The sequence below is a fragment of the Protopterus annectens genome, chromosome 17.part0, assembly GCF_019279795.1.
Source record: "Protopterus annectens isolate FY-2018-M chromosome 17.part0, PAN1.0, whole genome shotgun sequence".
Lineage (NCBI taxonomy): Eukaryota > Metazoa > Chordata > Ceratodontiformes > Protopteridae > Protopterus > Protopterus annectens.
In genome coordinates, this window is record NC_056751.1 from 787,738,978 (window position 1) to 787,751,524 (window position 12,547).

Sequence of the window (12,547 nt, forward strand, 5' to 3'; positions counted from 1 at the left end):
CAGACACTCTGATGGTAGAACACAGGAGAATTAGAAGGATGGTACTGATCAGACACTCTGATGGTAGAACACAGGACAATTAGAAGGATGGTACTGATCAGACACTCTGATGGTAGAACACAGAATTAGAAGGACGGCACTGATCAGACACTCTGATGGTAGAACACAGGATAATTAGAGGGATGGCAATGATCAGACACTTTGATGGTAGAACACGGAATTAGAAGGATGGCACTGATCATACACTCTGATGCTAGAACGCAGAATTAGAAGGAAGGCACTGATCAGACACTCAGATGGTAGAACACAGGATAATTAGAAGGATGGCACTGATCAGACACTCTGATGGTAGAACACAGGATAATTAGAAGGATGGCACTGATCAGACACTCTGATGGTAGAACACAGAATTAGAAGGATGGCACTGATCAGACACTCTGATGGTAGAACACAGAATTAGAAGGATGGCACTGATCAGAGACTCTGATGGTAGAACACAGGATAATTAGAGGGATGGCACTGAGCAGACACTTTGGTAGAACACAGGAGAATTAGAAGGATGGTACTGATCAGACACTCTGATGGTAGAACACAGGATAATTAGAAGGATGGCACTGATCAGACACTCTGATGGTAGAACACAGGACAATTAGAAGGATGGCACTGATCAGACACTCTGATGGTAGAACACAGAATTAGAAGGATGGCACTGATCAGACACTCTGATGGTAGAACACAGGATAATTAGAAGGATGGCACTGATCAGACACTCTGATGGTAGAACACAGGATAATTAGAAGGATGACACTGATCAGACACTTTGGTAGAACACAGGAGAATTAGAAGGATGGCACTGATCAGACACTCTGATGGTAGAGCACAGGATAATGAACACAGGATAATTAGAGGGATGACACTGATCAGACACTCTATTGGTAGAACACTGGATAATTAGAGGGATAACACTGATCAGACACTTTGGTAGAACACAGGAGAATTAGAAGGATGGTACTGATCAGACACTCTGATGGTAGAACACAGGACAATTAGAAGGGTGGCACTGATCAGACACTCTGATGGTAGAACACAGAATTAGAAGGATGGCACTGATCAGACACTCTGATGGTAGAACACAGGATAATTAGAGGGATGGCACTGATCAGACACTTTGGTAGAACACAGGAGAATTAGAAGGATGGCACTGATCAGACACTCTGATGGTAGAACACAGGATAATTAGAGGGATGGCACTGATCAGACACTCTGATGGTAGAACACAGGATAATTAGAGGGATGGCACTGATCAGACACTTTGGTAGAACACAGGAGAATTAGAAGGATGGTACTGATCAGACACTCTGATGGTAGAACACAGGACAATTAGAAGGGTGGCACTGATCAGACACTCTGATGGTAGAACACAGAATTAGAAGGATGGCACTGATCAGACACTCTGATGGTAGAACACAGGATAATTAGAGGGATGGCACTGATCAGACACTCTGATGGTAGAACACAGGATAATTAGAGGGATAACACTGATCAGACACTTTGGTAGAACACAGGAGAATTAGAAGGATGGCACTGATCAGACACTCTGATGGTAGAACACAGGATAATTAGAGGGATGACACTGATCAGACACTCTGATGGTAGAACACAGGATAATTAGAGGGATGGCACTGATCAGACACTCTGATGGTAGAACACAGGATAATTAGAGGGATGGCACTGATCAGACACTCTGATGGTAGAACACAGGATAATTAGAGGGATGACACTGATCAGACACTTTGGTAGAACACAGGAAAATTAGAAGGATGGTACTGATCAGACACTCTGATGGTAGAACACAGGACAATTAGAAGGATGGCACTGATCAGACACTCAGAGGGTAGAACACAGGATAATTAGAAGGATGGCACTGATCAGACACTCTGATGGTAGAGCACAGGATAATGAACACAGGATAATTAGAGGGATGGCACTGATCAGACACTCTGATGGTAGAACACAGGATAATTAGAGGGATGATACTGATCAGACACTTTGGTAGAACACAGGAGAATTAGAAGGATGGTACTGATCAGACACTCTGATGGTAGAACACAGGACAATTAGAAGGGTGGCACTGATCAGACACTCTGATGGTGGAACACAGAATTAGAAGGATGGCACTGATCAGACACTCTGATGGTAGAACACAGGATAATTAGAGGGATGGCACTGATCAGACACTCTGATGGTAGAACACAGGATAATTAGAGGGATAACACTGATCAGACACTTTGGTAGAACACAGGATAATTAGAGGGATGACACTGATCAGACACTCTGATGGTAGAACACAGGATAATTAGATGGATGACATTGATCAGACACTCTGATGGTAGAACACATGATAATTAGAGGGATGGTACTGATCAGACACTCTGATGGTAGAACACAGGATAATTAGAGGGATGGCACTGATCAGACACTCTGATGGTAGAACACAGGATAATTAGAGGGATAACACTGATCAGACACTTTGGTAGAACACAGGAGAATTAGAAGGATGGTACTGATCAGACACTCTGATGGTAGAACACAGGGCAATTACAAAAGTGGCACTGATCAGACACTCTGATGGTAGAACACAGAATTAGAAGGATGGCACTGATCAGACACTCTGATGGTAGAACACAGGATAATTAGTGGGATGGCACTGAGCAGACACTTTGGTAGAACACAGGAGAATTAGAAGGATGGTACTGATCAGACACTCTGATGGTAGAGCACAGGATAATGAACACAGGATAATTAGAGGGATGACACTGATCAGACACTCTGATGGTAGAACACAGGATAATTAGAGGGATGACACTGGTCAGACTCTTTGGTAGAACACAGGAGAATTAGAAGGATGGTACTGATCAGACACTCTGATGGTAGAACACAGGACAATTAGAAGGGTGGCACTGATCAGACATTCTGATGGTAGAACACAGAATTAGAAGGACGGCACTGATCAGACACTCTGATGGTAGAACACAGGATAATTAGAGGGATGGCACTGATCAGACACTCTGATGGTAGAACACAGGATAATTAGAGGGATAACACTGATCAGACACTTTGGTAGAACACAGGATGATTAGAGGGATGGCACTGATCAGACACTCTGATGGTAGAACACAGAATTAGAAGGATGGCACTGATCATACACTCTGATGGTAGAACACAGAATTAGAAGGATGGCACTGATCAGACACTCAGATGGTAGAACACAGGATAATTAGAAGGATGGCACTGATCAGACACTCTGATGGTAGAACAGAGAATTAGAAGGACGGCACTGATCAGACACTCTGATGGTAGAACACAGGAGAATTAGAAGGATGGTACTGATCAGACACTCTGATGGTAGAACACAGGACAATTAGAAGGTTGGCACTAATCAGACATTCTGATGGTAGAACACAGAATTAGAAGGATGGCACTGATCAGACACTCTGATGGTAGAACACAGGAGAATTAGAAGGATGGTACTGATCAGACACTCTGATGGTAGAACACAGGATAATTAGAAGGTTGGCACTGATCAGACATTCTGATGGTAGAACACAGAATTAGATGGACGGCACTGATCAGACACTCTGATGGTAGAACACAGGATAATTAGAGGGATGGCACTGATCAGACACTCTGATGGTAGAACACAGAATTAGAAGGATGGCACTGATCAGACACTCTGATGGTAGAACACGGAATTAGAAGGATGGCACTGATCATACACTCTGATGGCAGAACACAGAATTAGAAGGATGGCACTGATCAGACACTCAGAGGGTAGAACACAGGATAATTAGAAGGATGGCACTGATCAGACACTCTGATGGTACAACACAGGAGAATGAGATGGATGGTACTGATCAGACACTCTGATGGTTGAACACAGGATAATAAGAGGGATGGCTCTGATCAGACACTCTGATGGTAGAACACAGAATTAGAAGGATGGCACTGATCAGACACTTTGGTAGAACACAGAATTAGAAGGATGGCACTCATCAGACACTCTGATGGTAGAGCACAGGATAATGAACACAGGATAATTAGAGGGATGGCACTGATCAGACACTCTGATGGTAGAACACAGGATAATTAGAGGGATAACACTGATCAGATACTTTGGTAGAACACGGGAGAATTAGAAGGATGGCACTGATCAGACACTCAGATGGTAGAACACAGGACAATTAGAAGGATGGTACTGATCAGACACTCTGATGGTAGAGAACAGGATAATTAGAGGGATGGCACTGATCAGACACTCTGATGGCAGAACACAGGATAATTAGAGGGATGACACTGATCAGACACTTTGGTAGAACACAGGAGAATTAGAAGGATGGTACTGATCAGACACTCTGATGGTAGAACACAGGACAATTAGAAGGGTGGCACTGATCAGACACTCTGAAGGTAGAACACAGAATTAGAAGGATGGCACTGATCAGACACTCTGATGGTAGAACACAGGATAATTAGAGGGATGGCACTGATCAGACACTCTGATGGTAGAACACAGGATAATTAGAGGGATGACACTGATCAGACACTTTGGTAGAACACAGGAGAATTAGAAGAATGGAACTGATCAGACATTCTGATGGTATAACACAGAATTAGAAGGATGGCACTGATCAAACACTCTGATGGTAGAACACAGGACAATTAGAAGGATGGCACTGATCAGACACTCTGATGGTAGAACACAGAATTAGAAGGATGGCACTGATCAGACACTCTGAAGGTAGAATACAGGATAATTAGAGGGATGGCACTGATCAGACACTCTATTGGTAGAACACAGGATAATTAGAGGGATGGCACTGATCAAACACTTTGGTAGAACACATGAGAATTAGAAGGATGGTACTGATCAGACACTCTGATGGTAGAGCACAGGATAATGAACACAGGATAATTAGAGGGATGACACTGATCAGACACTCTGATGGTAGAACACAGGATAATTAGAGGGATGACACTGGTCAGACTCTTTGGTAGAACACAGGAGAATTAGAAGGATGGTACTGATCAGACACTCTGATGGTAGAACACAGGACAATTAGAAGGGTGGCACTGATCAGACATTCTGATGGTAGAACACAGAATTAGAGGGACGGCACTGATCAGAGACTCTGATGGTAGAACACAGGATAATTAGAGGGATGGCACTGATCAGACACTCTGATGGTAGAACACAGGATAATTAGAGGGATGGCACTGATCAGACACTCTGATGGTAGAACACGGAATTAGAAGGATGGCACTGATCAGACACTCTGGTAGAACACAGAATTAGAAGGATGGCACTGATCAGACACTCTGATGGTAGAACACAGTAGAATTAGAAGGATGGCACTGATCAGACACTCTGATGGTAGAACACAGGACAATTAGAAGGGAGGCACTGATCATACACTCTGATGGTAGAACACAGAATTAGAAGGATGGCACTGATCAGACACTCAGATGGTAGAACACAGGATAATTAGAAGGATGGCACTGATCAGACACTCTGATGGTAGAACACAGGATAATTACAGGGATAACACTGATCAGACACTTTGGTAGAACACAGGAAAATTAGAAGGATGGTACTGATCAGATACTCTGATGGTAGAACACAGGACAATTACAAAAGTGGCACTGATCTGACACTCTGATGGTAGAACACAGAATTAGAAGGATGGCACTGATCAGATACTCTGATGGTAGAACACAGGATAATTAGAGGGATGGCACTGATCAGACACTTTGGTAGAACTCAGGAGAATTAGAAGGATGGTACTGATCAGACACTCTGATGGTAGAGCACAGGATAATGAACACAGGATAATTAGAGGGATGACACTGATCAGACACTCTGATGGTAGAACACAGGATAATTAGAGGGATGACACTGGTCAGACTCTTTGGTAAAACACAGGAGAATTAGAAGGATTGTACTGATCAGACACTCTGATGGTAGAACACAGGAGAATTAGAAGGGTGGCACTGATCAGACACTCTGATGGTAGACCACAGAATTAGAAGGACGGCACTGATCAGACACTCTGATGGTAGAACACAGGATAATTAGAGGGATGGCACTGATCAGACACTCAGATGGTAGAACACAGGATAATTAGAGGGATGGTACTGATCAGACACTCTGATGGTAGAACACAGGATAATTAGAGGGATGGCACTGATCAGACACTCTGATGGTAGAACACATGATAATTACAGGGATAACACTGATCAGACACTTTGGTAGAACACAGGAAAATTAGAAGGATGGTACTGATCAGACACTCTGATGGTAGAACACAGGACAATTACAAAAGTGGCACTGATCAGACACTCTCATGGTAGAACACAGAATTAGAAGGATGGCACTGATCAGACACTCTGATGGTAGAACACAGGATAATTAGTGGGATGGCACTGATCAGACACTTTGGTAGAACACAGGAGAATTAGAAGGATGGTACTGATCAGACACTCTGATGGTAGAGCACAGGATAATGAACACAGGATAATTAGAGGGATGACACTGATCAGACATTCTGATGGTAGAACACAGAATTAGAAGGACGGTACTGATCAGACACTCTGACGGTAGAACACAGGATAATTAGAGGGATGGCACTGATCAGACACTCTGATGGTAGAACACAGGATAATTAGAGGGATAACACTGATCAGACACTTTGGTAGAACACAGGATAATTAGAGGGATGACACTGATCAGACACTCTGATGGTAGAACACAGGATAATTAGAGGGATGACATTGATCAGACACTTTGGTAGAACACAGGAGAATTAGAAGGATGGTACTGATCAGACACTCTGATGGTAGAACACAGGACAATTAGAAGGTTGGCACTAATCAGACATTCTGATGGTAGAACACAGAATTAGAAGGATGGCACTGATCAGACACTCTGATGGTAGAACACAGGAGAATTAGTAGGATGGTACTGATCAGACACTCTGATGGTAGAACACAGGATAATTAGAAGGTTGGCACTGATCAGACATTCTGATGGTAGAACACAGAATTAGATGGACGGCACTGATCAGACACTCTGATGGTAGAACACAGGATAATTAGAGGGATGGCACTGATCAGACACTCTGATGGTAGAACACAGAATTAGAAGGATGGCACTGATCATACACTCTGATGGTAGAACACAGAATTAGAAGGATGGCACTGATCATACACTCTGATGGTAGAACACAGAATTAGAAGGATGGCACTGATCAGACACTCAGATGGTAGAACACAGGATAATTAGAAGGATGGCACTGATCAGACACTCTGATGGTACAACACAGGAGAATGAGATGGATGGTACTGATCAGACACTCTGATGGTTGAACACAGGATAATTAGAGGGGTGGCACTGATCAGACACTCTGATGGTAGAACACAGAATTAGAAGGATGGCACAGATCAGACACTCAGATGGTTGAACACAGGATAATTAGAAGGATGGTACTGATCAGACACTCTGATGGTAGAACACAGGATAATTAGAGGGATGGCACTGATCAGACACTCTGATGGTAGAACACAGAATTAGAAGGATGGCACTGATCAGACACTCAGATGGTAGAACACAGGAGAATTAGAAGGATGGCACTGATCAGACACTCTGATGGTACAACACAGGAGAATGCAATGGATGGTACTGCTCAGACACTCTGATGGTAGAACACAGGATAATTAGAGGGATGACACTGATCAGACACTTTGGTAGAACACAGAATTAGAAGGATGGCACTGATCAGACACACTGATGGTAGAACACAGGAGAAGTGGATGGATGGCACTGATCAGACATGACCAGACTTTTGAGTCTGTTGGATTAAGGCAGGAGGTCTGCACGAACAGTAAGTTGAAAACAAAAAAGAAGAAGAAAAAAATGATAAACCCCTAAAATCAACTAGTTAAAAAGAAAAACTGATTATGATCTTGTTGCAAAGCTTTCTTCTCTGCCAATATCATGACCAGGCTTAAAAGGAGCTATCAAAACTAGCATGTGCAACAAAGACATCTTCCAAATTTGCTACAAAAATCTTAGTATAGCAGTAACACCTTTTACAGATATGGGTATTTAAAAGGACTGAAGTGCCCTCAAGTTAACTGGGACAGTAAATCCTGAAACACAAACATGGCTAGGCTTAAAAAGGCTGTTGTGGTTGAAAATTATATGTTGTTGCTTACTGCTTGCTGTGATGGATTTGCAGTCTTCTTAAGACACTCAGTCTTGCTGGCTGGATTCTGCTAAAATTCAAAATCTGGTTATATTTGCATTCACAGTCTGTTGCATACAGAAGCTTGCAGAATATACACTGATGAGAGAATATACTTTGCAGCATCAACTTTAGAGCAATAACAAATAACTTTTTATTATAAAACAAACGTACTAACGTTGCAGTTTAAAGTACTGTTCCACTTTACTTCTCATATAGTACAGATGATGTGAGAGATATAACATTTACCGCAGGACAACAAATGTGTCCCTACCATACCCCTAACATAACTGGATTCATACAGCTCTTTATATACAATTTTAGTCCTCTTGGTATTCTATTTTGGAGAATTGCTCATCATGTAGAAACAATACTAATTGTTCCAGATGCTGACACAAACTGCTGATTTAATGATATTATTTTTAACAATGTCTTGTAAGAGACCAGCTTTTCTGATAGTGTGAACATCCTGTATTTTATTTGGATCTTTGTATTAGAACATCTGTTCTTTTGCCAATGCTGATAGTCATGTCCTGTTTTCCATGCAGAAAAAACATATTTTTGAGGAAACACATTGTCAGTGTCATTGTCCATTCTTTAAAAGCAGATTTTGCATTTTTGCTCTTGCATACATCCTGTTTTTTTAAGTCTATAAGGGAAAAATGTCCATTCAGCAGGTTCCTTATTTTCCAAGCCATGGTCATTTAGTATGAATGCTGATCACATATTATTAAACTCTGTTTCTGCATTTAAGCAAGCTTTTTCTTTAAGCATATTTACAACAGAATTAATTTCAGCCTTATATTCATAATATCTAACAATTCCCTCTGTTTTTAAACATACTCGAAACATTTTTATAGAAAACACATTAAGAAACAAACCTATAGTCTTCTTTTGATACAAGTCAAAATGCAATTTTACATAGTTAAACAATGATATTAAGTATTACTACCAAAACTGAATGTATTTAACTTTTTCTTTTGCAGACCATTCTGTGAAAATATTTTATTAGTTATGAGCTGTCTGCTTTAGTTTAACTTGATTAATTTATTCCTTTGCAATTACAGAATTTAATTTATGACTTAGAACTGTTTCATTAACTCTTTGCAATTGTTGAATTAACTATAAGAGACAAGAACCATGTGCTACTGCAAGCATTTATACACTACTGAAAATATACAGTTTCAATGTAATTTTAACCATAAGATTGTGGTCATGTCTTTGAACTGCCCATTAACATCTTGGTAAAGTACTGAACTGGGCTTAGATAATAAATATTTGAAAGCAATTATTTTACTGGGGTAAATCGCCATTGAAAAATTATACGTAGCTGCTTACTGCTTGCTGTGATGGATTTGCAGTCATCTTAAGACACAGTCTTGCTGGCTGGATTCTGCTAAAATTCAAAGTCTGGTTATATTTGCATTCACAGTCTGTTGCATACAGAAACTTGCAGAATATACACTGATGAGAGAATATACTTTGCAGCATCAACTTTAGAGCAATAACAAATAACTTTTTATAATAAACCAAACGTACTAACGTTGCAGTTTAAAGTACTGTTCCACTTTACTTCTCATATAGTACAGATGATGTGAGAGATATAACATTTACCTCAGGACAACAAATGTGTCCCTACCATACCCCTAACATAACTGGATTCATACAGCTCTTTATATACAATTTTAGTCCTCTTGGTATTCTATTTTGGAGAATTGCTCATCCTGTAGAAACAATACTAATTGTTCCAGATGCTGACGCAAACTGCTGACTTAATGATATTATTTTTAACAATGTCTTGTAAGAGACCAGCTTTTCTGATAGTGTGAACATCCTGTATTTTATTTGGATCTTTGTATAAGAACATCTGTTCTTTTGCCAATGCTGATAGTATGTCCTGTTTTCCATGCAGAAAAACATATTTTTGAGGAAACACATTGTCAGTGTCACTGTCCATTTTTTAAAAGCTTATTTTGCATTTTTGCTCTTGCATACATCCTGTTTTTAAGTCTGTAAGGGAAAAATGTCCATTCAGCAGGTTCCTTATTTTCCAAGCCATGGTCATTTAGTATGATTGCTGATCACATATTATTAAACTCTGTTTCTGCATTTAAGCAAGCTTTTTCTTTCAGCATATTTTCAACAGAATTAATTTCAGCCTTATATTCATAATATCTAACAGTGGTCATTAGCCTACTAAACACCTATGAACCTACAATAGAATGCAAAGATCCCTGTCAGCAAATTTAACTCAAATTAATAAGTCACTATACATAGCATCCCCATTATATTCCCAGTTTGCAGACTTCTATAACTTATGTAGTAGTCAGAATGCATCTCTCTTCCTGAGATGGCCAAGCTACCAGTGACAGATTACTCCCATTTCAACTGACCATTTGCAACTTATCTCTGGCTCACTAATTATACCTGCATCATTGGTCACGCAATCTGAGCTCCAGCTCTCTCGAACATGGAATGGTCTGGCTTCTCTTCAGCTTTTCAGTATCTATTAGCTCATTTTTCTTAAGCATGATTAGTTGATACACTATTTCCTCATATTTCTTTTGGTCCTCTTGGACTTCATCTGTACAGGACCAGCCCCAAGTGCCCCATGTCCACAAAGATCTACCATCCATTCTCCTACCCCCGGACTTACTCTAGCATTGCTGAGGCCAGGTTTCGATCCTATGGGCACCCTGTGGGCTCATCTCATCTGTGCTTCCATTTATTTATTTATTTACTTTTTATGACTACCTGCACAAAATGCTCATTGGAAGCATATCAATGAGTACCCTCCCGTCCATCTCTTCCCTGCCACACCGTCAGTCACCCAAGACACTAAACAAAAGTTGGGATGGCTGGGCCACAGTGAGTTATCCCTTTACACCACCAGTCTGGTTGAATTCCTCGTACTTTGTTGATTTCTGCGTGGGCTTGACACCTATTGACAGTTATTTACCCAAGACTGCAACATCTTGGAAAAGGAGTGAGGCATTTTTACTGATCACTCTTTCTCTGATCTGAAATCACCACAAAGTGAGACTGCATAAGTAATGGGTTGTGTGGAACTCGTACCTTCATAAAATTATTTTGTACTATTTTATTCTTGTTGCTAAAACTCAGTAAGTTGTCAGTTTGCATGATGACTTCTGTACTCATATTAGTAGTTTTAGGTAACTGTGAAGCTAAACGTGGGTTTCAAGAAGGTGAAATGGAACTGAACTAGCATTACTGCATATGAGGACTTGACTGGTTTTAAATTTAAAATTCCTGTACTATATAATATAAACATTTTGCTTGTGAATTTACATTCTCTGTATGAAACCATATCATGCCTTTACAAGGATTTTGTTGGGTAAGACTATATTACAGTCTAACACTCAGGATGGAAAGTAGGAGTCTGTTTTCTTCTGTTCCCTTGAAATTAAGTTCTGTGGTGGATTCAGACACCTGATTCCTTCACCCACCAGAGCACTACTCCAATACTTGGATACCTTCCCAATGTATCCCTCACACTTTCTGTTGCACTGTCATCTTTAAATCAGCCATAGAGGGTTAATATCTTTCTAGAGTGAATTATGATTAGTACTGCTACATACAAAGTGCTTGTGTGTGTGTTGCTGGGCAGGGGTGGGGTGGTGGGGGGGTGGTAGCCACTTTTTTCTTTTGCAAAGATTTTGTCAGTGTGTGCGACAGTGTGTCATTTAATGGTCTGACAGCTGACCATGAGGCAACTATGCCAATATTTTATTAGACTAAGTGTCTGAAAACATGTGCTGTTACATACATATGCATCTTGGAAAAGAACACAGGCAGTGATCAGATTTAGTATAAAACATTATTACTCCAATTAATATTTGTCAGAACCAGAAACACGTTTATAATAGCTGGACACTTTAGCAGTGGAATTCTTTTATCAACTTTTCATGGAAAGGAAAACTAACAATTTATGCAGAATGAAACTGAAGTAATGAACAATCCACATTATTGTCAGTAAATTATAAGTAAGCCTATATCTGGCCACAGAATAAGTCATTTTATAATACTAGGCAAGCATGAATTAATTCCCTGAATGTGATGAATGGGTTGATAACTAGTTTGAACACAGCATGGCATAAATGTACCAAACCAGAAAAAAAAAATTAATGCAGCTCAAGAAAATCAAACAATAGCATTTAAAGTGTGAACTACACAGCTGTACAAATGTAAATGTCATCAAGCAGATAGTAGCCATAAATACCTATATC

General features: G+C 40.4%; 1 protein-coding gene across 5 annotated transcripts in view; it reads right to left on the minus strand.

Annotated features, from left to right (window-relative positions):
- Window positions 1-12,547, minus strand: part of LOC122791341 — an 829,676-nt gene that overhangs the window by 271,720 nt on the left and 545,409 nt on the right. For 2 of the 5 annotated variants that reach the window (XM_044059058.1, XM_044059055.1), the window contains exon 5: window positions 9,573-9,693. The exons of the other annotated variants lie outside the window; for them this stretch is intronic. In XM_044059058.1, the coding sequence (XP_043914993.1) occupies window positions 9,662-9,693 (32 nt within the window). In that variant the 3' untranslated portion in view covers window positions 9,573-9,661. Of the gene's footprint in view, window positions 1-9,572; window positions 9,694-12,547 lie in introns of those variants that run through there. 5 annotated transcript variants of the gene reach the window in all.